General features: G+C 33.4%; 2 protein-coding genes and 2 long non-coding RNA genes across 4 annotated transcripts; 1 reads left to right on the top strand and 3 right to left on the bottom strand.

The window, feature by feature from the left end:
• The first annotated feature begins 6,588 nt into the window (after positions 1-6,588).
• LOC130499521 (uncharacterized) lies at positions 6,589-7,657 on the top strand. Its single transcript, XR_008938378.1, has 2 exons — positions 6,589-6,682; positions 7,217-7,657. It is a non-coding gene; the product is annotated as an uncharacterized LOC130499521 (long non-coding RNA).
• Positions 7,658-9,615: 1,958 nt separating this feature from the next.
• Positions 9,616-11,828, bottom strand: LOC130500048 (uncharacterized). The gene is made up of 3 exons (XM_056994747.1): positions 11,061-11,828; positions 9,975-10,761; positions 9,616-9,881 (listed from the first exon to the last, which is right to left on the bottom strand). Exons 1-3 carry the CDS (start codon positions 11,826-11,828, stop codon positions 9,616-9,618), a joined length of 1,821 nt encoding a protein of 606 aa, XP_056850727.1.
• Positions 11,829-15,775: 3,947 nt separating this feature from the next.
• Positions 15,776-17,874, bottom strand: LOC130499604 (uncharacterized). The gene is made up of 3 exons (XR_008938499.1): positions 17,379-17,874; positions 16,123-16,177; positions 15,776-16,014 (listed from the first exon to the last, which is right to left on the bottom strand). It is a non-coding gene; the product is annotated as an uncharacterized LOC130499604 (long non-coding RNA).
• A 974-nt stretch (positions 17,875-18,848) lies between these two features.
• Positions 18,849-20,977, bottom strand: LOC108830959 (UPF0496 protein At5g66670). Its single transcript, XM_018604524.2, has 2 exons — positions 20,834-20,977; positions 18,849-20,197 (listed from the first exon to the last, which is right to left on the bottom strand). The coding sequence occupies exon 2, from the start codon at positions 20,174-20,176 to the stop codon at positions 19,052-19,054; it is 1,125 nt and encodes a 374-aa protein (XP_018460026.2). The 5' UTR covers positions 20,177-20,197; positions 20,834-20,977; the 3' UTR covers positions 18,849-19,051.
• Between the last annotated feature and the right edge of the window lie 6,159 nt (positions 20,978-27,136).

Consider the following 27,136-nt stretch of genomic DNA (forward strand, 5'->3'; position numbering starts at 1 on the left):
TCAAAGAAGTTTGGAACCTTAGATGTCTCCGTTTTTCTAGAGAATGGAGATTTCATAGTGGTTATTCCACCGTTTTAGGGAGTATATGAAGTCTTAATAGATTAATTGTTAAAAGTTTAGAAACGTTGCTCATGTACCATTAAAATCGTTTAAAATACATTAATATAAATGTAGAATGTGGATATAAATATTTAAACAACACCAAAGAGTTTAAACTTAATTATATAGAGCATTTAAACAACCCATCATCGTGAACTGACATAGGATGATGGTCAAATAGGTTTGGAACATTCGATGTCTCCGTTTTTCTAGAGAAAGGAGATTTTATAGTGGTTATTCCACCGTTTTAGGGAGTATATGAAGTCTTAATAGATTAATTGTTAAAAGTTTAGAAACGATGCTCATGTACCATTAAAAATCGGTTAGAATACATTAATATAAATGTAGAATGTGGTTAGAAATTTATAAACAACACCAAAGAGTATAAACTTCAGTATATAGATCATTTACCGAAAACTCAATAATTTCGTAGGGGTTAACCAATATATTTTGAGAAAAATTAAAAAAAAAATGAAAATCTCTTTTAATGCATAGTAAAATGGTGCACTGACATAGGATGACTGTTAAAGAGTTTTGGAACCTTCGATGTCTCCCTTCTTTCGAGAGAATTAAGATTTCATAGTGGTTATTCTACAGTTTTATGGAGTATATAAAGTCTTAATACATTAATTGTTAAAAATTTAGAAACAATGCTCATTTACCATTAAAAATCGTTTAGAATACATTAATATAAATGTAAAATGTGGTTAGATATTTTTAAACAACACTAAAGAGTTTAAACTTTAGTGTATAGAGCATTTACCGAAGACTCAATATTTTCTTAGGGGTTAATCCTTAGATTTTGAGAAAAAAAATTAAAAAATGAAAATCTGCTTAAATGCATAGTAACATCATGCACTGAAATAAGATGATGGTCAAAGATGTTTGGATCCTCTGATGTCTCCGTTTTTCTAAAGAATGGAGATTTCATAGTGGTTATTCCACCGTTTTAGGGAGTATATGAAGTCTTAATAGATCAATTGTTAAAAATTTAGAAACGATGCTCATGTACCATTAAAAATCGTTTAGAATACATTAATATAAATGTAGAATGTGGTTAGAAATTTTTAAACAACACTAAAGAGTTCAAACTTCAGTATATAGAGCACTTACCGAAAGTTCAATATTTTCGTAGGGGTTGTTAACCCATAGATTTTGAGAAAAATTAAAAAAAAAATGAAAATCTTGTTTAATGCATAGTAACATCATGCACTGACATAAGATGATGGTCAAAGAGGTTTGGAACCTTCGACGTCTCCGATTTTCTAGAAAATGGAGATTTCATAGTGGTTATTCCACCGTTTTAGGGAGTATATAAATTCTTAATAGATTACTTGTTAAAAATTTAGAAAAGATGCTCATATACCATTAAAAATTGTTTAGAATACATTAATATAAATGTAAAATGTGGTTAGAAATTTTAAAAAACACTAAAGAGTTCAAAATTCAGTATATAGAATATTTACCTAAAGCTCAATATTTTCGTAAGGGTAACACTCATAGATTTTGAGAATAAAATAAAAAAAATTAAAATCTTGTTTAATGCATAGTAACATCGTCCACTGACATAGGATGATGGTCAAAGAAGTTTGGAACCTTAGATTTCTCCGTTTTTCTAGAGAATGGAGATTTCATAGTGGTTATTCCACCGTTTTAAGAAGTATATGAAGTCTTAATAGACTGATTGTTAAAAGTTTAGAAACGTTGCTCATGTACCATTAAAATCGTTTAAAATACATAAATATAAATGTAGAATGTGGTTATAAATATTTAAACAACACCAAAGAGTTTAAACTTCAATATATAGAGCATTTACCGAAAACTCAATATTTTCGTAGGGGTTAACCCATAGATTTTGAGAAAAATAAAAAAAATGAAAATCTCTTTTAATGCATAGTAACATCTTGCACTGACATAGGATGACTGTCAAAGAGTTTTGGAACCTTCGATGTCTCCTTTTTTCGAAAGAATTAAGATTTCATAGTGGTTATTCCACAGTTTTAGTAAGTATATAAAGTCTTAATTGATCAATTGTTAAAAATTTAGAAACGATGCTCCTGTACAATTAAAAATCGTTTAGAATACATTAATATAAATGTAGTATGTGGTTAGAAATTTTTAAACAACACTAAAGAGTTTAAACTTCAGTATATAGAGCATTTACCGAAAACTCAATATTTTCGTAGGGGTTAACCCACAAATTTTCAGAAAAATTAAAAAAAATGAAAATCTTTTTAATGCATAGTAACATCGTGAACTGACATAGGATGATGGTCAAATAGGTTTGGAACCTTCAATGTCTCCGTTTTTCTAGAGAATGGAGATTTTATAGTGGTTATTCCACCGTTTTAGGGAGTATATGAAGTCTTAATAGATTAATTGTTAAAAGTTTAGAAACGATGCTCATGTACCATTAAAAATCGGTTAGAATACATTAATATAAATGTAGAATGTGGTTAGAAATTTATAAACAACACCAAAGAGTATAAACTTCAGTATATAGATCATTTACCGAAAACTCAATAATTTCGTAGGGGTTAACCAATATATTTTGAGAAAAATAAAAAAAAAATGAAAATCTCTTTTAATGCATAGTAAAATGGTGCACTGACATAGGATGACTGTTAAAGAGTTTTGGAACCTTCGATGTCTCCCTTTTTTCGAGAGAATTAAGATTTCATAGTGGTTATTCTACAGTTTTATGGAGTATATAAAGTCTTAATACATTAATTGTTAAAAATTTAGAAACAATGCTCATTTACCATTAAAAATCGTTTAGAATACATTAATATAAATGTAAAATGTGGTTAGATATTTTTAAACAACACTAAAGAGTTTAAACTTTAGTGTATTGAGCATTTACCGAAAACTCAATATTTTCTTAGGGGTTAATCCTTAGATTTTGAGAAAAAAAATTAAAAAATGAAAATCTGCTTAAATGCATAGTAACATCATGAACTGAAATAAGATGATGGTCAAAGATGTTTGGATCCTCTGATGTCTCCGTTTTTCTAAAGAATGGAGATTTCATAGTGGTTATTCCACCGTTTTAGGGAGTTAAAAATTTAGAAATGTTTCTCATGTACAATTAAAAATCGTTTAGACATTAATATAAATGTAGTATGTGGTTAGAAATTTTTAAACAACACTAAAGAGTTTAAACTTCAGTATATAGAATATTTACAGAAAACTCAATATTTTCGTAGGGGTTAACCCATAAATTTTCAGAAAAGTTAAAAAAATGAAAATCTTTTTAATGCATAGTAACATCGTGAACTGACATAGGATGATGGTCAAATAGGTTTGGAACCTTCGATGTCTCCGTTTTTCTAGAGAATGGAGATTTTATAGTGGTTATTCCAACGTTTTAGGGAGTATACGAAGTTTTAATAGATTAATTGTTAAAAGTTTAGAAATGTTGCTCATGTACAATTAAAAATTGTTTAGAATACATTAATATAAATGTAGAATGTGGTTAAAAAAATTTAAACAACACCAAAGAGTTTATACTTCAGTATGTAGAGCATTTACCGAAAACTCAATATTTTCGTAGGAGATTTTGAGAAAAAATAAAAAAAAATGAAAATCTTTTTTTAATGCATAGTAACATCGTGCACTGACATAGGATGACTGTCAAAGAGTTTTGGAACCTTCGATGTCTCCGTGTTTCGAGAGAATTAAGATTTCATAGTGGTTATTCCATAGTTTTAGGAAGTATATAAAGTCTTAATAGATCAATTGTTAAAAATTTAGAATTGATGCTCATGTACCATTAAAAATAGTTTAGAATACATTAATATAAATTTAAAATGTGGTTAGAGATTTTTAAACAACACTAAATAGTTTAAACTTCAGTATATAGAGCATTTACCGAAAACTCAATATTTTCTTAGGGGTTAACCCTTAGATTTTGAGGAAAAAACAAATTAAAAAATGAAAATCTGCTTTAATGCATAGTAACATCATGCACTGATATAAGATGATGGTCAAAGAAGTTTGGAACCTCTGATGTCTCCGTTTTTCTAAAGAATGGAGATTTCATAGTGGTTATTCCACCGTTTAGGGAGTATATGAAGTCTTAATAGATTATTTGTTAAAAATTTAGAAACGATACTCATGTACCATTAAAAATAGTTTAGAATATATTAATATAAATGTAGAATGTGGTTAGAAATTTTTAAACAACACTAAAGAGTTTAAACTTCATTATGTAGAGCATTACCGAAAAACTCAATATTTTCGTAGAGGTTAACACATAGATTTTGAATTTTTTTTTAAATTATAATCTTGTTTAATGCATAGTAACATCGTGCACTGACATAGGATGATGGTCAAAGAGGTTTAGAACCTTTGATGTCTCTGTTTTTCTAGAAAATGGAGATTTCATAGTGGTTATTCTACCGTTTTAGAGAGTATATAAAGTCTTAATAGATTACTTGTTAAAATTTAGAAAAATTGCTCATGTACCATTAAAAATCGTTTAGAATACATTAATATAAATGTAAAATGTGGTTAGAAATTTTTAATCAACACTAAAGAGTTCAAAATTCAGTATATAGAATATTTACCTAAAGCTCAATATTTTAAACAACACCATCGATTTTGAGAAAAAATAAAAAAAAAATATTTTTGAATACATAGTAACATCGTGAACTGACATAGGATGATGGTCAAAGATGTTTGGAACATTCGATGTCTCCGCTTTTCTAGGGAATAGAGATTTCATAGTGGTTATTCCACCGTTTTAGGGAGTATATGAAGTCTTAATAGATTAATTGTTAAAAGTTTAGAAACATTGCTCATGTACTATTAAAAATCGTTTAGAATACATTAATATAAATGTAGAATGTTGTTAGAAATTTTTAAACAACACCAAAGAGTTTAAACTTCAGTATATAGAGCATTTCCCGAAAACTCAATATTTTTGTAGGGAACCTATAGATTTTGAGAAAAAATAAAAAAAAATGAAAATATTTTTTTAATGCATAGTAACATCGTGCATTGACATAGGATGACTGTAAAAGAGTTTTGGAACCTTCGATGTCTCCGTTTTTCGAGAGAATTAAGATTTCATAGTGGTTATTCCATAGTTTTAGGAAGTATATAAAGTCTTAATAGATCAATTGTTAAAAATTTAGAAATGATGCTCATGTACCATTAAAAATCGTTTAGAATACATTAATATAAATGTAGAATGTGGTTAGAAATTTTTAAACAACACTAAAGAGTTTAAACTTCAGTATATAGAACATTTACCGAAAACTCAATATTTTCGTACGGATTAACCCATAGATTTTGAAAAAAAATTAAAAAAAAATTAAAATCTTGTTTTATGCATAGTAACATCGTGCACTGACATAGGATGAAGGTTGATGGTAACAATACACAATTACATGATCAGATATTGAAACAAATATAATATATTGAAAACTACACTTACTATATAGATCACATGACAACATCTCTAGACTAATATGTTTTTTGCTGTTAACACCATAAATATAATTTTGATATCAAAAAAGTCTGTTGGCTTTAGAATTTGGCATCACAAAATACTGTTTTTCATAAGAAACAGATCATAACTCATATTCATATGATCAAAAACAAAATGAACACATATATCAAACATTCAAAATGCAATGTTATACATTAAAGAACATCAGGTAATATGTTAAAATATGCTAAGCATCATCATCATAAATTACCGGGTTACAAATTTAATACTTTTTTCTTTTTTCAAATTTAATACTCTTTAATGGCTATCAAATTATGTTAATTGTCTTAGCAACATCTAGAGATGGCAATTGTAGACCTGGCACTACAAGAAAACATGCATATACCGAGGAAATCATTTTTCCTCGGAATGTCTCTCAGAATACCGATGTTTTCTTGTAGTGTGGACTGCGGGCCTATCCAAAATAGGCCCACTCCGGGGTGGGTTTGGCCTTAATATATAAAGCCCATAAAGTAGCGGGTCTTGCGGGATGGGATATAAACGGGACGGGCCAACTGTGGATTGGGCCTTGCGGTAGTGCGGGACATCCATGAGACCGCAACAGAGCTTCACTTTTGTCTCTTTCGGGCAATTCCTCTCATGCCCCTATTTCTCACTCCTCAATCTTTATTAGATAGTTTGCTTCTTTTAATTTTATGTGTCTAACAAAAAATCATAAAATTAAATCGAAAACGTGAATATTTTTTATTTGATTTATAGAATTTGATAAAAATATTTCAAAAATCAAAAAACTGTTTTTTCATAGTTTCACGAAAATCATCAAAATATGATTAAAAACGATTTTAAAATATTTTTTTTTTCAAATTTGAAAGGTATAGAAGTTAAATATTTACCCATGGGTTCACTAATCCATAGGGAGGTTAGGGTATATTTTTGAAAAGGGAAAAAACTTTGATTAGGGATTTTGTATTTTGATCAAAAATAAAATTATGAAAAAGGGGTATAAAAGACTAAGTGAGCCCATAGGAGATTGTGTGTAGGAAGATAGGGGTACAGGAAAAGTTGACTCCTTCTTTGTGTCTTCTCCGCTAAAGTTCTCGCCGCTTCCTTCTCCTTCTGGATCGGCAGGTCGGAATCTCTAACAATGTTACTTTTATCAATTTCTCTAATTTCTCAGCTATGTGTTGATATACGAGATTGATTTGTTGGCTGCGAATTGTGTTTAAGCAACGAATTGACCTCGATTCAGATTCTTCTCTGTTTCATAGAAACTCTATAATTCGTTGCAATAAGACCACTCTCCCTTTAGTTTCTGTTGTCGTTTTTGTGAAGTTTAAGTTTTAGATTGTGTCCGGTGGTAGCTTCCATTCTTCCCTTTGTCTTTGATCTGCGGCATAGTGGCTGAACCGACAAAAAAGTTGAGCATGCATGTACAAAATTTTGTATTTCAGACATCATTTTGAAGTTTCTTTGTTCATTCAACTGTTTCTTTTGCTCATTGTGTTAAGGTGTATCATTTTAGAGTTTTCTTTTGCGTCATTGTGTTAAGTTGTTTCATTTTAGCTCTTTGGATAATATTCTAGCTGTTGTTGAGTTAATTGGATTTTTCTGATGATTGCTTGTTTTAAACATATGAGTCATCCGTAATTATATCTTATACAGGTCACAAGTGGTGGAAGTTATAAATTTGCAGTCTTGTTCAAGGACGTCTAGGGGTTAGCATTTTGAAAGAAGATGAAATGCATTGCCTTGTTTCTGGAGCCTTACCTTTCTTTATTCAACATTATATTTACGTTGGTGTCTGCATATGTAGATGTGCCTTTATTACCAGCACTTTTTAAAAAACAGAAACGTAAAAGCTGGCTCTGATTATTGGTGGATGCTTGCTAATTTCTTTATTTATATACTCATCTGTACACTTTTATTATGCAGCAGGCTATTCGACATGAAGCCTTCACAAACACGAAGAGTGAGAAAGAATTTGTACAGATAGATGATAGATCCCAATGACTTGTATCCAGAGCAGTGGCTTGAGCTGTAGCATGAGTCATATTGATTTTATTGATCTTGATATAATGATATGTTTGTTGATGTTCTTGTTTAGTCAAACTTGACTTTGCGTGGATGCCTTGTTTTGACCAGTAGAAAATAATTTTTTGAAACTAAAAATTAATTGACCAATAAAAAATTGTTGTTAGATATTAAAAATCACTATAAAATTTAAATTAAAAAAAACCCTAACCATCAGACCTAAGCGTTTACAGGTGGTAACATTTCTTGTGCGGTTACAGTTGCTTGATCGATCTGAGAAGGAACTGGTTTGATTTCAGTTCCAAGTTCTTGCTCAATCTGATTTTGAAACAGTTCTCATATCATATGTTACCAATAACAACGTGTGCATGCCATAACAAAGACTAGACATCAAAGTACTAACTGGTCATATTCTCTTCGTCTACAAAGTATCATAACAAAGTATAATAGACCCAAAAGTACCACCAAACGAATGCATACCATAACAAAGACTAGAAGATCGCACATCCCGCGGGCCAACCCGCAAAAGTCTATATATTTTGTGGTACGGGTTTGATCAGGCATTTTGAGGACCAAAGTCCGCGCGGACCTTGTCTGCAGTGACCCGCTCGGAAATAAGTCTGCTGTGGTATGGGACGGGACGGACAGATCAACCTCTTTGCCATTTCTAATTAGTGCATATAAAAATAACTGATGTTTCTAAAAGATAGAAATATGAATACATTTTGTGTTTATATATACAAGTATATATATATATATATATATCGTATTAGTTACACTTCATATAAAATTTTGTATTCTCTATATATTTCAGTTATAAAATAAAATTCATTTTTAATTGATTAAAATGTATGTAAATTTTATTCAATTAGCTACATAATATTCTATAGCTTTATTTTTGTATACATTTTTTTATGAAATCGTTCTGATTTATTTGAATTAATCGACCGAACAAAAACAAAATGGATATAAATAGAGATTTGCCTCAACGGATTTTGTTAATTATCTATTTCTAAATTAAAACTCATCTAACAGTTTTTCTCATCGGGAACAACAAACAAATGTTCGTATAATCCTTTTGTGTTTTTTTTTTGTTTCTGGTAATGTTAATTATATATAATTTATCATCGACTAAGGTTATTTTTAATTGACCATTATAAAAATTAAATTTGTTTTTAATTATCTAACCTTTTTATATTTTGATGTACGTTTTTTTAAAAAACTATGTTTTTATCTAACAGTTTAAAATATACATAATTAACAAGATTAGGGATGTCAAAAAAAAACGAACAAGATTAAGATTTCTTTGTTTTTTATTATAATATTATTATATAAATTATATAAATTAAAATGATGAAACAAAATTCTAGTTTCATGTTTATGGTGATTTTTTTTTTGACGGCAAACGGTTATTCTATTATTCAAACTTGAGGTGGTCTGGGTAACCAGACCGGAATAGAACAACCAACAAAATGTAACTTCCTATGGAAGGATCTAGCTGTCTTAGTTAAAAAATCTGCAATCTGATTACGCGCTCTTGGAACATAAGAAATCTTGAAGTCCGGGAAACATATAAGCAGTGTCTCTATCCTTTCCAATTCCGTAACAGAACTTGGCCAAGCATGAGGTTCCTTGATCATTGCAATCAATTCTTTACAGTCTGTTCCAAATTCCTGACATGTTGAGTGCTGAAGCATATTCTCCATCGCCCATCGTAGTGCTTCCACTTTTGAGTGCAGAGCTGATTCTCTTCTGGGGAAGTTGTGTGATCCCATGAGTTGTGTCTTTCCCCCGCTTTCCAACAAGACCCATCCACAGCCACTAAATTGAGCATGAGCCGTCCATGATCCATCCAGTAAGCAAATATTTCCCAAGCTTATGACTTGGGGTTCCTCTACATTACTATCTTTTACTACTGGCGATATCATCTCGTTGGCATTAAACCAAGCTTGGCATTCACTCTCAGCATATCGAACTAGTTCCAGAGGGTCTCTGTCTATTCCCCTAAAGAGTTTGTCATTTCGAGCCTTCTAGATGTACCAAATTAGCCAGGGATAAGGATCCCTATCTAGTTCTGGTTCAAGTGAACCGTCTTTTTCCCAGAAGAGGTAGTTCATATTCGTGTAGATACTTGATGTTGGAAAGACACCAGGATTAGTTGGAGTCGATGAATGTAACCAAACTTGTAGCGCAGGTGGACATTCGAAAATAGCATGTGTTACTGACTCCTCTGGTTCTCCACATCTTGGGCAGTAATTGTTGCATCTCATATTCTGCTTTACTAGATTTCTCGTTACTGCCACATGACCAGTTAACAATTGCCACAAAATATGACAAATTTTTTTTGGCGCATTTATCTTCCAAGCAAATGCTTGGAGCTTTGTAATACTTGGCTCTAACATCTGCTTTTCGTCTGCATCCTTCAAAAGATTTTGAGCAACCCAGTATCCAGACTTGACCGTGTATTGTCCATGTCTCGTGAAGTTCCAGCAAAACGTGTCAGGTCTATGAGATGTGCTTATGGCTAAACTCCTTATGAGTGGTATATCATCAAAGTTGACATATTGTTCCAGTAGATTAACATCCCATTCCTTTAGCTCCTGGTTAATAAGATCACTCACTCTCATATTTGGATGCATAACTGGCGCTATGGGTATAGCTGCCCTGGCAGGATTCAATGGAATCCAGGGGTCTTCCCACACCTTCACCTTATAACCAGAGTGTATTTTCTGTCTTATCCCCAGCAACAAAAGTTCCCTCGCAGCAGAAATACTAGTCCAAACATAAGAAGGACTGTTTACAGAATTTACTCGTAAAGGCGAGCTTAGTCTGTAATATCTTCCTCTTAGTACACGGGCGACTAGCGAATCCGGGTTTTGTGTTAGCCTCCATAATTGTTTCGCCAGTAGTGCCAGATTGAACTCGTGAATCAAGCGAAATCCAATCCCTCCTTCTTCTCTTGGTAGGCAAACTTTCTCCCATTTCGACCAGTGTATTCCTCTCTTAGGGGGATTCGAGCTCCACCAGAATTGGGCAATAGCACTGGCAAGGTTTTCACATATCTCCAATGGGAGCAGAAAAGTAGACATAACATACGTCGGGAGAGCAAGCAAAATGGACTTAATCAATACCTCCTTTCCTCCTTTCGAGAGCCAGCGCCATGTCCAGCCATTCACCTATGCATTAGTTTGTCTTTTAAGAAGGCAAAGAGCTTGCATTTTGAGCCACTAATATCTTCTGGAATACCCAAATAAGTCCCCATCCCTCCGTCCTTCTGTATTCCAAGTACATATTTGATTTCTTGCCTTGTGGTTGCGTTAATCCTCTTACCAAAGAGTAAGGAGGATTTGTCAAAGTTAATACATTGTCCTGATGCTTTACCATAAATCCTGATCACTTTCATTACTTCTTCACATTCACGGGGCTCCGCCTTACAGAAGAAAAGGCTATCATCAACAAATAGTAGGTGGGATACCGATGGACACGCGCGGGTAACGCGCATCCCTGTTATCTTTCCCTGGTTCTCTGCGTGATTAAGAAGGCTGACGAGCGCTTCCGTGCATAGAATAAAAATGAAAGGAGACAAAGGATCTCCTTGGCGTAGGCCTCTTCCTGGAATAATGTTTCCTTTCGGTTGGCCATTCATGAAGACTCTATATTGTACTGACGTGATGCATCTCATTATCCATGTGATCCAAGTTTCTGAGAAACCCATCTTTCTCATCACAGCTTCAATAAATGACCACTCCATCCTATCATAGGCTTTGCTCATATCTGTCTTAATAGCCATTCTTTTGTTTCGTCCGCTTGGCTTTGTCCTGAGAGCGTGAAACATCTCTTGAGCAATCATAATATTATCAGAAATTTGTCTTCCAGCAACGAAGGCTGATTGGGTTTCCGATATCAAACCTGGTAGCACTTTCTTAAGTCTCTGGCATAGGACCTTAGAGATAATCTTGTAACTTACGTTACACAAACTTATAGGCCGAAACTGAGCCATTTCATTAGATTTTGTTGTTTTTGGGATGAGACAAATATTAGTTTCATTCAGACCATCATGCATTATCCCATCAGTAAGGAACTTATTAACCATAAGAGTTAAATCTTCCTTTACTATATCCCAGAATTTCTGGTAAAACAGTGCAGTCATCCCATCTGGCCCTGGTGCTTTTTCTGGGTGCATAGCAAAAAGAGCTAATTTAACCTCCCACTCCGTTACCGGTGCTGTAAGACTTTCGTTCATTGGCTCCGTTATTGTCGTAGGAACTTCAGATAGAGCTTCTTCAATCTCTAGTGGGTTAGACGATTCAAAGATTTGTCTAAAATAGCTAGTAGCAATGGCTACTAGTCTTTCTTCATCTTCCACAATATTTCCATTTTATGGTGATTTTATTTCACTTAATATAACAAGATATATAATACGATATTAATTTATTTAAACGTACATAAACAGATCCTATCGTATATGTTGGATATGGCCGACATGAAAACACGAGTTTCTCACATTTCAAACATAAATATAAAAGTGTAAATACATTGGATATCTTATATAATAAAGTTGCCTTTTTCTCTTTGGGGGAAATAATAACACGTGGCATCACCTTAACTTCTGATTTTGTTGCTTTTCTTTTCTCGACTGCGTTTCTGTTTTTGGACTGGCTTTTTCGTTTTCTATTTTTTTGTGGCCCATTAAAGTGTGAGTTAGGGTAAACATCAATGAAAGGTGCTCCTAATTCAGACACGTGCCACCTTTCTTCCTTTGTCCCTGGCGTGTCGAATGATTTTTCGCAGTAACTCCGCGTTTTGTAACCGAAGATTATGCAAGGCCTGCTCTATGGATCCAAAACCTGTCAGGGAGGTCACGCCAAGAGTTCCTCCACCAATCGAGGGAAACAAAGTCGGAGCTCCTCCTCTAGATTAACTATACGGAGTCAGAGGCGGACTATATCGAGGTTATGGAGGTGAAACGGATCTGGAAACCAGCGGCAGCCACAAGCTCCTCCTCGTCCCACACAGCCTAAATCAAGCTTTGAGGTGTCAGCAACGAAAGGTTATGACAACTATACCAAGATTGTTTTTTTCATTTACAGATTATAATATTTGTTTAAATATATCAAAAGATAAAAGGGATATCAATGACTTCGTTGGCTTATATATATGTTATGGAAGTATGATGATTCCATCATTTCCAGGATCAGTGGGTTCAGGGGATCTGAACATGAGTTACATATACATTTTTGACTATGTCAAGGAAGAGAGGCGAGAAGAAGCCAAACCCTACGGTCGATCGGTAAGAAACAATCCATCTAGCCCCATCAATGGTCAACATGAATCTACCGCCCCAAACTTTTTTTTTTTCAAGGTACTACACATTAATCATATGACTGATCAATATGACTATACTATTACTTTGATATGTAATTACAATCTGTAATTCATAGATGTCTCAACAAGTATCAAAACTTGGACAGCCATATCTAAACCCGAAGATTGAGTTTGTGAAACTAAGTGAGCTTTGTTGTGTATATTTTTATTTCATTGACTCGAGAGTAACAGTATTTATCCAAGTATAGTTATTCCATGTATAAGTTTGGGTCTACTGTATGCATGTGTTTCCTTTAGTCTCATCTGCTAATTATGTTGCATATTTTTTACTAATTTATTTCCCTCTCAAGAATAAGTTTTCTTCTTTGTTAAATATAATGAACCAATTTTCATTTCATTACTGTCTGAACTGTTGAGCTTTTCATTCAGATAGTTTTTTTTTTTGAAACCTTTTTTCAGCATTCAGATAGTTTAGTTTAGTTATATTGTTTTGTTGGATATTGTTACGGTTTGGTTGAATACAGGTGAAATATGTAAAAGACATTTTAATTTAAATATTTGTAAGATCTTCTTTATAAATGGGGGGAATTGCTAAAACCAACCCAAAAATTGATTGCAACCCTAAAAGTAGACCCCATATTCAATCAATTGCAAACCTAACCTAAAGGGATGTTAAAACTACTATTTAGCCCTTGTGACCAAACAAAAAAAACATAAAATCATTTTACTGTTCTGTCCTTCGTAAGTCTACACATAACAAACATAGTCTACATATCCGTAGACGTCATACACAGTCTACATTATCGACTTAATTTGTAGTCTACATTGTAATTTAATCTAGTTAATTATGTTTAAAAATATATAAAATTAATTTTTATGAAATTATTAATTAATCATCAATGTAAACGTTAATATAGAGTTTATAAACTAAATTTGTATATAAGTGAACAACTAAAAAGAATATATGTTGATTTGGTAACCATGTGAGATAATGTTTATGGTTTAGTAATAAAATGTCACATAACATGATGTATCTTTAAAGGTTAGATTTCTAGGGTTAGATTTAGATTGAATTTTTTTGTTTGTTTAAATTAACATATTATTACTGAGTAGTTTATATTTTGTAAATTTGATATTTGATACAATAATTTCCTATCAAACTAACATTTAGGGTTTGAATTTCGTGGTTTAGGGTTTGAGTTTTGTGGTTTAGGGTTTTGTAGACTTACGATTCAGTCTACACGAACCAAACTTTATTGGGGTAGACAGAAAAAGAAGTCTACTCTCAACGATTTTAACCTAACCGGAGTTAACCAAATTTATTTCAAACCAAACATTTTTTAATCTAACCTAAAAATTAACCAAAATAGATTTAACCTAACCAACGACATATAAATACATGTGAACATTGGTAAAAAAAAAAATAAGCGGCGCAATGACAAAAAAAAAGAAAGAAAAAAACCCTAAGCGCCGTTGCTCTTTTTCTCTCTCGGAGGTGGAGGACTAGAGGATTTCCATCGATTTCTTCACGCCGTTTCTGATGCTTTTGGTGATTTCTTGAAGCCGATTATTTCTACACTCGTCTTCTTTGTAGTCTCTTTCGTCATTTGTCTTTTTTGTTAACCTTTTGAATTTTTTTTTGTTTTCTTTCAGATCTGAGCCGCACCTTTGCCTATGTTCTCGTCCATCTCTATGCTTACGCTCGACCTCATGGCGAAGGTAAAGTAGTCCTTGACTTCTTTCGTTTTGATAACCTAACTGGTAGACTTATCTCTGTTCTGTCTCTGACCTCCCCCATTTTGTTGGTTTCGAAGGCTGACAGGTAAACAGAGATCTGAGCCGGCCAAGGAACGGTGCATCTTCACGTTCAACTTTCTGCTTCTGGTGACTCTCACGGCAAAGGTGAAGTAGTGGTTGACTTCCGTTTTAATAACCTAACTAGTAGACTTCTAAGTTTATCTATAGACTTGTCGTGTAAATGCAGACTTTTTTGAATTATAGACTTCTCTACCAGTTTATGATCCTTCTTGGTATATAAAGTAACCACCTTTACTTCTTTTTGTTTTAGATCTTAGACCGGGACTTCTTCTCACGACTTGTTCTCACGTTAGTGGTGTTGTGGCGTTTCATATCTCCGGCGAACTAAAGGTGATTCATCTCTGTTTGTAGTTAGTGTAGACTTCTTTTGACTCGTGTAGACTTCTTCGTCCTGCATACTTATTTGTTTATTTGCTGGTCTAGGTTGATTTGCATAATTATTGGATAATTTTGGTAAAATGGAGCTGCAAGTGTGTCAAAGTTTCTTACTTTGTCCTTATATGCTATGTTCTGTCTTAGAAAATCATACTATATGTTACACGTTTCCATTTTTTTTAGTTCTCTTTGTAGTTCTTTTATACTATTAATCTGGTGTTGTATTAATTTAGTGTGAGTTACTGAATATGTCAATCTGTTTTTTTTTACAGTTGAACTCTGGAGACTCGGTGATGATAGAAGGCAGTTCCTTCTTGATGCCCCAGAAACATGTTGCCTCACTCGCTATGAGCTTTGCATAGTAGGGATGGGAAGACTTGACATCTACATTATAATGAGACTCGCCAGCTGTGATATGGTGAGCTGGTCTAGTGAGAGGTGTTTATGTGGTTCTTGTCTAATGATACACAAAATTTCTGAAAGTAGTTGTTGTTTGTTTGTAGTATTGTTACATGTATTTACTTCTGAGTTTCAGTTTACCATACTTGTTGTAACAAACATATGTAATTTGCTTGCATCAACCTTCACTATAAGTCCAAGACATCATGTTTTGTTGAAATTTAAATAGTTGTCGTTGGTAGTAGTTGTTTGCTTGTAGTATTGTTACATGTATTTACTTGTTGTAACAAACTTATGTGATTTCCTGCATCAAGCTTCACTATTAGTCCAAGACATCATGTTTTGTTGCAATTTAAGATTTTCTAAACAAACTTAACAAACAATACAACTTACTACAGTTCTAAAGCAATACAAAAAGTTAAAATCTACAAGTTAAGAAGAAACGTTTTTCCTCATTTTCCATTTTTGACCACAGAGTCTTTTACCACTCAATCTTCATACACAACATAAGTCTGCAAAAATAAAATATGTAAGTAGACTGTCAAAAAAGTCTACATTTATTAGTTAACAATATAGTCATACCAAAAAAATTGATAAGTTCCATAATTATAAATAATTACCATTTGACATTCATTTATGATCATTATAACCCAATATTACACACTTAACCATTACCTGTAAAAATAATACATTTTACAAAATTAGTGAACAGTAATTTTATGTTTGATAAAATTATAAATGTAGACTTCCAAAACCGTCTACACATGTTAGCTAACTACATACTCAAACCAAAAATTCAATAGTTTCCTAATTATAAAAGATTATCTTTTAAAAATAGTTAAGAACAATTAGTATTAACTAATACACAATTTGAAACAAAAAAATCTTGAAAATACATTATGAATAATACACAAATTCACTTTTTATAGATTTTCAAGAGTAGACTTTCGTTTCTGTCAACAAAAAAGTAGACATTCTTATCAGTTTACGTGTGTAGACTATCATATAAGTCTTCATTTTGGGTTAGTTTTTGCAATTGCAAAATTCACGGGTTACTATCTGTATTTAAAAAAACGTTGTGATTTTACACAAGTAGACTTTGTTTTCAGTCTACATTTTGAAAAGGTTAGTTTTTGCAATTGACCAGAACTCATCCCAAATTTGACTTTGAAAAGTAGACTTCAACAACAGTCTACAGTTGAAAAGTAGACGTCAAGAACCGTCTACAATTATTTTATTTTTCTGAACAGGTTAGTTTTTGCAATTGACCAAGTTGACTTTCTAAACATAGACTGACACAAACGTCTACGACCTTGTAGACAGTATATGAAGTCTACACGATAATCCGATGGGTTACTTTTGCATTTGACCAAAATAAAATAGTAGACTTCTTAGACAGTCTACTTTTTTTTTTCTGAGTTCGGTAGACTGAATAAGAAATCTACACCTTTTTTCCATCCTGGTCAACTTTTAAAAATTTTAGTCAAATACAAAACTAACTTAATCAACGGAGTCAAAGTTTGGGTCAAATACAAAACTGACCTTCTGTAGACTTTACTAGCAGTCTACCTTTTGTAGACTGTTTCGGAAGTCTACTTTGAAAAGTCAAAAGTTTGGTCAAATGCAAAAACTAACCTCTTTACGTAGACTTCTTGGTAAGTTTACATACTATTTTTTTTTGTTATCAAAGGAAAAGTCGTAGACTTCCAAGAAAGTCTATTTTATAGGTTTTTTAGTATTTTGGTCAATTGCAAAACTAACATGTGCGTTGACTTGTAGACCGCAATGTAAGTCTACACCTTCCCGTAGACGTACAAAACAGTCTACTGTCGCGACACAGATCTGAAAAAATGATGAAAACCATGAAATTAGTAACCTTTTTCCGATGTAAAGCTTGTTTCCACCCTTTTCCACCGTCCAAGCTCCAAATATGAGTAAAAGGATCCAACTTTGCCTACTCACAACAGTGTACACTCGAAAATATGAAATTATGGTTATGAAAATGAAAGTTATGGGAGTTTTTTAGATTGAAATGGAGAGGAAATGAGAGGAAATGAGAGTTTTTTTGTTTAGAATCACAACAAAGTGGTTGTATATTGAATTCTTGAGGTTTAATGAGCTCAAAAATGGTTGTTAATGGTGGTTGAAAAATTGATGATAATGGCATTGTTGTAAATAAGAAGAAATGTTTAGGGTGTAATAGGTTTTTTATGATTTTCGAAATTATTAAATAATTAAATAATAATGGCAATTTTGTAAATAATTTAAAAACATAAGGATAGTTTGGAACTTTTCATGGTGAATAGTAATGACAAAAAAAAAGAGGTTGGTTTTGGAGTTGAATTGAATTTGTAGGTTGTTTTTGAAAGAAGCCCTTATAAATGCTAAGATGATTTTCTCTTTTTTTACACGAAAAATATGTATGGGAACTGTCTGAAGGATCTGAGAGAAGCCAAGCTCGCTGAACAGATTTTGGCACAAACGGAAGGAGTTAAACTTTGCTAGGAGAACTTATTAGAAGATTAAAAGTTTCCTTGCTATTAATTAATTCTAAGTGTCTATTGCTAAAAAGATGACTTATTTTATATACTTTGAGAATAGATGTATAGCTGTCATCCGTTGATTCACCACCCGCACCAACTCCAGAATGTCTCTTTTATAATAACATCTACAAAGCTTATAGCGTTATGATTTCGTTCGAAAGAAATCTGATAATGTAACTGGATTTTGAAATGGGTTTGTTTCTTACAAACGTGGTAAAAGATGGAAACCCATGTACAGTATGTTTTCCAAAGGAACATGTATGTTTTCTAAAATGTAGAAAAGCAAAGTTGTTTGTCTGAATTTATCATCAAATGATTGCCACTATACCTACTATGAATCTATTTACTATAATACAATGCAAAATTCAAGCAGCATATACTTACCATAATGCAATGAAAAAAAAAGAAAATGCAAACATATATAGTTATGACAAGAATTTTGTTGTTCACAGTGAATCAGACAAATAGCAGATGCTACAACTTAGAAAAACTTACACTCAGACGACCAAGAGTTATACTCACCATCTGCACTAACCATATATAAGAAATAAAAAATCACAGAAAGAAAAACTCGCATGATTTTATGCTTTTTATACGATAATGTATTACACTATTACTACACTTTTAAAAATTAAATAATTATGTCCATATTTTTGTTACAACATATATATGTACTAACATGGATAGAAATTAGAGAATAAATTACAAAACCTCACTGTAGACCAACACAATTGTTATTTGAAAGAATGAAAAATATATAAAGTTTCAAAAAAGATTGTGTATATAAATATCAGAAAATCCAAGTTAACATCACAACCATACATCATTAGAGTACAAATTTGAACAGACAAGACAAAACATGTTTTCATAACCCGGCGCATAGCGCCGGAATACCACTAGTATATATATATATATATATATATATATATATATATATATATATATTTCTTTTTTTTTTGGGCAACACTTCAAACATAAATATAAAAGTGTAAATACATAAGATAGTTTACTTCTTCTTCCCTTTCGATGACATTGATTTGGAAACTTCTAGTTTCCCTGAAGCGACACATGTGCTACACGTAGCCACAGCTTCATCAACTTCCTTGATTACCTTAGCAAACCCAGCCACTTCGCTAACGATTTCTTCCATCACAAGTTTTACGGCCTCCTCTTCTCTATTCACGACAGCAAGATCCACAGACCCCAAAATCAAAGAGAGACTCATAATAAGCTTCTCGACTAGGCTATGTATCGTATTTGTCCCTTGGATGTTGACATTCGTGTTGCCTTCCATTCTATTGACCACGTCTTTCTGTCTATCCAAATCCTTCTCACGGTTCTTCATCACCTCATTGACCAATACTCCTCCAGTTCCAATCATGTAGTTCAACCCAGTGACAGCCGCAACCGCACTATTCACCGCCAATGGAGGTACGAATGCTATGCATACGCAAGTCTCTACGGCCCCAAAAGTCAAAGCGGCAGCGGTGTAAACAATAGCCACCAGTCTCCTCCTTCTCTTCAGTTTCCGCTTTTTTTTATCAATCTTCACCACCAGCTCATGGATCTTCTCTAAAAGCATAAGCTGCTCCGCACGTACAGATTTCAACTGATTCTTATACTCATCACCAAAAGGATCGCCCATAGCTTTAACCTTATTCAGCTCCTCTAACGTTTCCACGTACTTCTTTTTCTTCTTCAGGTTTCCTCCGAAATCCGTGTCCATCGACTCGTTTTCAAACTGTTTGATCGCCGTTTGGATGATCAAAAAGCTTAATTTTGCTTTCTTGGTGCACTTCTCCACGGTATTAAATAGATCTAAAGTTTTCGTGGAACTCTCATAATAGAGATCAACCAAAGACCTTAGTTCTTCGTTCTTCAATATACCTTTGCTGCCGATAATGCTCTTGGCCAAATTTTGGTTCATTTCCACTAGAAGCCCGCACAGCAACTTGACTGAGTTTAGGGAATAATTTTCAGTCTTGCCTCCTGCGGCGAGCTCGCTCTTCAATTTGTTGAATCGTTGCTCACAAGTGGTTGTGTAAGAATTCAGGTTTGGTTCGTTGGTTCCATTCTTATCGGAACTTGAGTATTTCGACAGTAGTAGAGAGACTAATCCAACAGCCGCCATTGACCTTATACTTGAGCTAATCTGGAAAGGAAAAAAAATTCAAGAAAATTAAGCCTAAGTAAATTCTAAAAAATTCAAAAAAATTCTACTTACTGTTCTTACCATTTTAGATGTCCTAAGCAAATATAAATCTATTTTATTTTTGTTCACTGTTTTTCAGAACTAATTTATTTTTGTTCACAGTTTCAACTTTCAGACATTTTTAAAAGAAATAAATAAACTGATTACTACTGGTTTATTTGTAACATATAAAACAATAGGTATAATATCTCCAATCAATAAGTCTTTTGTTTTGTTGAAATCTGTTCATATGAGAAAATATATCTAACGAGACTAAGTTCTTAAAATAAATAAAGAAATAGAAGAGTTTTTCTACAGTTACAAATCAGTTTTTCTACGGTTCACTACCAGTGCACTATCTATGAAGTCCCAAACATCACGTCTACTATCATTTATGAAACATATCTAAATTAATTTTGTTATAGAACTATGCCATAGGCGAATGTTTAATACTTTTTTTTAGTGGACAGATTAAGTTAACATCAAGAAAACTAAGATTAATTTAAATCCCGCGTAGGGCACGAATTTAACTAAATCAAAGAGATTACACATATTAAGATGAGATAGGCTTAGCTTGAGAAAAATGGGGAAAATTACCTGAACTTGGAATCTTGCTCAAGACAAGAGAATGTCGAGATTATTCTGATCTACAAATCTATAGGTACTCGACTGGTGCTGTTATAAACTTGGTAGACACAAATATATATAATCAATCAATAGCCACCCACCCTTGATGCCGTGGCAAAGACGTCGATCTTGCTGGGAGTGGGGGGGGGGGGACCATAAATTCCACCTTCGAAAATACGTCCATCTTTCTGCGAGTTGGGGACACCATAACGCGGAGAAGAAAATTCAATAGCTACGATTAAAACGTCGAACCTTCTAATCATCAATCTAGAAGATCTTAATGTTGTTTACCATTGTGATTATACTTGTAACTATGATAATATGCATATATATCCATCATCAAATCATTAGGTTCAAATTGGTCTATTTATCTTTCATGTTTTTAAATTACCTCAATTCATTTTCCATCTTTCTCCTTCTTCCATTATTCTTATCTTTTCTTTTTTTGAGAAATGGCATTATATATTTTTTTTTGTAACTAATGGCATTATATTCTTATCTTTTAAACCTTTCTTCTCAAAGTTTTTCACAAGATTTCATGTTCCTCCTCAATTTCTTTTCATTATTTTCCATTATCCACGTAAGTGCAGACATTCCTCTAAAGTCTTCTTCTTAAAGTCTTTATGATATCATTTTGTCTTTCCTAGCACTTTCTTTTCATCATTTTCTCTTTTCCACGTAACTCCAGGCCTTCTTCTCAAAGTACTTTTGTTTTTAACTATTCTCTCTTTACCTACAATACAACTAATAATTCAGGTCAAATCTAAAGTTAACTACTATATTGTAATTCAATACATAACATTAAACTTAATTGGTTTTTAGCATTTTTATAAGAGGGATAATTTAAATTACCTCAATTCATCTTTCATATTTTTTAACTACCTCAGTTCATTTTTCATATTTTTCCCTCTTCCACATTTCTGGATGCACTTCTTCTCTATCTTCCAAACCTTTTCACATCATCTAAAGTATTCTTCTCAAAAACTTCCTTAGATCATTTCATCTTCTCCTCATTATTTTTCTTCTTCAATTTTCCTCTTCCACGTGATTTGCAGTCCTTCTCAAATTATTTTCATTCTCCCTTTACTACAATATAACTAAAAATTGAAATCAAATCTAAAGAAAATTAGTAAATTCTAATTCAATACTTAAAACATGAGAAATTTTTGGGTTCACCCATATGGCGAACCTATCCAATAGTATTTTATTATTTTAATATTCAGTATCTTTTAAAAAAAAGAAAACAAAATATTATCAAATTATTTTATATTTTAAAATTAAAAAATAAAAATAAATAAAAAATAGTAGTTACAAAAAAAACAAAAATTTCAATTTTTTCTCTTCAATACCACCAACAAAAAACTAACCCTAAACCATAAATCCTAAACACTTGAGTAAACTCTAAACCCTTGGGTAAACCCTTGGATAGATCATAAACCCTATGATTTAGAGTTTATCTAAGGGGCTAGGGTTTACCCAAAGATTTAGGGTTTAGTATTTAGGTTTTAGGGATTTAGTATTTAGAGTTTAGTGTTTTGATGACTGTGTTAAAAATATTTTTTTTTAAAATTCAAGGATTTATAATTTATCTAAGAGCTTACGATTTATCAAGGGTTTAGTGTTTTAGTGATAATATTTCTTATAAAAAAACTTTTTTTTTGCAAATTTTTTTTTGTTTTTTTTTTAAAAACATAATATAACTTAACAATATTTTATTTTATTTTTTTAAAAGAATATTTTGTTTAGCATTGTGATTATACTTGTAACTATGATAACATGCTTATATATCCATCATCAAATCCTTAGGTTCAATTGGTCTATTATCTTTCATGTTTTTAAATACCTCATTTTTCATTTTTCTCCTTCTTCCGTAGTTCCAGGTCACATCTTCTTATCTTTCATACCTTTTCTACATCATTTAAACCTCTTTTCTCAAAGTTTTTCACATGATTTCATGTTCCTCCTCACTTTTTCATTATTTTCTATTTTCCACGTAAATGCAGACATTCCTCTATAATTCTTTCATTTTCTATTTAGATACAATACATTTCAAATCAAATCTAAAGTATACTTAAGTTCTAATTAAAACTAAAATTAATTTGATTTTTAGCAATTTGTTACAAATATAATTTAAATTATCTCAATTTATCTTTCCTATTTTGAATTACTCTATTCTCTTTTAATTCTTTTTCTCATATTCCGTAGTTGCATCTTTTCATATTTCAAACATTTTTTCACATCATCTAAAGTCTTCTTCTTAAAGTCTTTATCACATCATTTTATATCTTTCAAACATTCTCTCTTTTTCTTTCTAACTATTCTCTTTTATTTGTGCCTACAATACAACTAATAATTTAAGTCAAATCTAAATTATGCCTCATTTCATCTTTCATATTTTTTAACTACCTCATTTCATTTTTCATATTTACCCTCTTCCACATTTCTGGGTGCACTTCTTTCTCATCTTTCAAGTTTTTTTTCACATTATCTAAAGTATTCTTCTCAAAAACTTCCTCAGATCATTTCATCTTCTCGTCATTTTTCTTCTTCAATTTCCCTCTTCCATGTGATTGCGGCCCTTCTCAATATCTTTACATTCTCTCTTTACTACAGTACAACTAAAAGTTGAAATAAAATCTAAAGTTGTAGAAAAATCCAAACGCTATACTCGGTCCTCTTGTGTTTGACTTGTGGATCGCTTAACTCTCTCAACCTCTCACATCTCTTGTTTGTTTGCAGATTGCGACTCCATACACACACTCAAGAATGTTAGGATTATGAAATTCCGTGTCCAACTCTATTTATCCGATTAGTACGATATTGTCCACTTTGGGCCTAAGAGGCTGGCCCGCATGGTTTTACTTTTGGGCTCCTTCCCAAAAGGCCTCGTACAATGAGAGTTAGATATCTCCTTATATATTTACTTTCCTTTGTCTAATATCCGATGTGGGACTTTGTTTGATATCTCACATTCTCCCCCTCAAACTAAGGACCACACTCATCTCGTGTGTGTTTTTCTTTCTTTAAGAATGTGTCCATTAGTACGATATTGTCCAACTTTGGACCCGAAGACAAAGCCCGCATGAATTTACTTTTGGTTTTCTTCCCAAAAGGCCTCGTACTATTAGAGTTGGATATCTCCTTATATATTAGACTTTCCTTTGTCTAATATCCGATGTGGGACTTTGTTTGATATCTCACATTCTCCCCCTCAAACTAAGGACCACACTCATCTCGTGTGTTTTTCTTTTTTTCTTTCTTTAAGAATGTGTCCATTAGTACGATATTGTCCAACTTTGGGTCCGAAGACAAAGGTCCGCATAAATTTACTTTTGGTTTCCTTCCCAAAAGGCCTCGTACTATTAGAGTTGGATATCTCCTTATATATTAGACTTTCCTTTGTCTAATATTCGATGTGGGACTTTGTTTGATATCTCACAAAGAACGCAACGAGTAAAAAAAGCAAAATAGAAAGACACACACGAATTTTTAGAGTTCCTCTAACCTTGGGTACATCTCCTTCAGGATCGGCACCTGGAATTCACTATATCTTTGGAGTGTTACAACGAGCTCGAGCTACAACAATGGCGAATGCGCCTAACCAGAAAGGTAGAAGAAGATAAGGCTGTTACGACTGTAAGCACTAATCCTCTGCTTCTCCTCCTTCTTTGATATATATACTCGAGCTTCTAACAGCTCATGGGCTTCATTACTTTCACCCGAAGCCTAGCTAACTTCACACTCCTCTTTGTTTCAGGTCCGAGGCCCAGTAGCAAACAAAGATTCAGCCCAATTGCTTGACAACCTCACAATCTCCACCTTGGAAAGCAATCTGAACTAAAGTGATTCCGCCACATGCGACCGACAGAACCCTAGTCGCAGCAACACTGATCCTGGCCTTCCTCCGAGTTCCTTTAGTCCTCACTGCAAACTCTATTCACCGATCTGATCTAAACCGATCTCTTCGATGCTTGTCTCTCTGACTTCCGAGATTTTAACTCCTTCTTCGTTGCCTTCTCAATTCCAAAGATGACTGCACTTCATATTCTTCAAGCTTCCTCCAAGACGCCTAGCTTAGCTAGGCATCCTTAAAACATTTCTCCAGGTAATGCCTTGGTTAACATATCGGCATGATTTACCGAAGTGTGAATCTTGACAACTTTAACCTCTCTATCTGCGATTACCTCTCTTATAAAGTTGTACTTCTTCTTGATGTGTTTAGCCTTCTCTCTGTACACGAAATTCTTAGCTAAGTAGATTGCACTCTGCGAATCACAATGAACCTCCACACACCTTTACTTAGCTTCATTTCTTCGCATATCCCCTTTAGCCATAACCCTTCTTTGACTGAATCCAATAGAGCCATATATTCCGCTTCCATTGTTGACAATGCTACTACCTTTTGCAGGGATGACCTCCAGCTAACTGTATTTCCTCCCACTGTGAACACATAACCAGTGATCGATGTGCTCATGTCCAAGTCAGACGCATAGTCTAAATCATAGTAGCCTCGAACCATGAAGTCTTCGTTCCTGGTGAAAGTTAAGTTCAACTTCAACGCTCCTTTAATATACTTCATTATCCATTTCACAGCTGACCAGTGATCTGTACCAGGTTTGCTCATAAACCTGCACACGACTCCAACTGCATACGCAAGATCAGGCCTGGAGCATACCATGGCGTACATTAAACTCCCGACAGGTGTAAGGTATGTCTTCCATTTATCTTGCTTGCTGCTCTTCCTCCGGCTTAGTTAGACTCTGTAGCTTGAACTGAGAACCCAATGGTGTGCTTACGCTCTACATTCACTCATGTTGAACGTCTTGAGAACTTTAGCTAGATAATCATTTTGAGACAGTACCAATGTACCCTTTAGCCTATGTCTCTTGATGTCCATTCCCAAGATTCTTATTGCGGGCCCTAGGTCTTTCATTTCAAACTCTTGGCTTAGCACCTTTAGCTTTTGAACTGTTTTCATCTCCTTAGAAGCGATTAGCATATCATCGACGTAGAGCAATAGGTAGATGACATCATTTATGTCAGACCCCTTCATGTAGACAAACGGGTCGTACTCGCTTCTCTTGTATTCTTGCTCCACCATTAAGGTGTGAAAGCGATGATTCCACTCTATCGGAGACTGTTTCAGTCCGTAGAGAGATTTCCTGAGTAAGCACACCATCCTCTCTCTCCCTTTCTCCATGTATCCCTCTGGCTGTTCTATGTAAACACGTTCCTTCAGGACTTCGTGTAGTAATGTCGTTTTAACATCGAGTTGTTCTAGTTCCAAGTAGAAATGTGCCACTGCTGACAGCAGAAGTCGTATGGAAACATGCTTGACAACCAGTGCAAATACCTCATTATAATCCACTAACTCAATCTGAGCGTATCCTTTTGCCACCAATCTCCCCATGTATTGTGGTGGCTGATCCACTCAGGGATTCCCGGTTTGAGCTTTAAAATCCACCTACACCCAATAACTTTGTGATCTTTAGGTTGCTCCACTATGTTCATGATAATGCTCAAATTACCCAGTAGAGCTTACTCTCTCAAATAAGAGGTACAGCTGTAGTACTTAGGGATCGAATCACGAGGAGTTAGGGAACCAATTAAATCTAATCAATTAATCAATCCTATGTGAAGTTGGTTTTAATGATGAAAATGTAAATAACAATTCCTAAAATGAGTAAGGTAGTTTCTCTAACTAACAATATGATGGGTGTTTAAATGAAATGAAGAGTGCTAGACTTAGGGTTTTCATTCAGGAATGGAGATTATAATATCTATAAATGCCTAACAAGTTGCTTGCATGATGCCATAGAACTCAGTCTCTTAACTCTAAGTGATGTCTCACTGGTTAAATAATCTAGATCTCTGGCCTCAACTGTCATATGTTGACACAGAAAAAGAGTCGATCGATATCCTTTAGAGATATCGAGCGATACACCTTTCGCTCGGCGATCAATTCACCTGTCGGGATATCGATCGACGGCTTCTAGATATGCCTAGGCGCGAGCTGATAATGAACACTAGATCTCAAGGAGGGCGGTTAGCTCTTCTCCAAGGAGATACTAGTTCAAACAGATAATTCAGGATATCAAAGATCCTAGTGACCTATGTTCTAGTTAGCTACTCTAGAACAAGCTTAGGTTGCAATCTATTTGATGAATATCACAACTTAGCAATTATAGTTAACCTATTTAAACCCTAGATCTAACAAGTAGACTACTCAGACATAGCTAAGCAATTCATAACAATAGATAGATGAAAGAATTG

Source organism: Raphanus sativus, chromosome 9 (assembly GCF_000801105.2).
Source record: "Raphanus sativus cultivar WK10039 chromosome 9, ASM80110v3, whole genome shotgun sequence".
In the NCBI taxonomy this organism is placed as follows: Eukaryota; Viridiplantae; Streptophyta; class Magnoliopsida; order Brassicales; family Brassicaceae; genus Raphanus; species Raphanus sativus.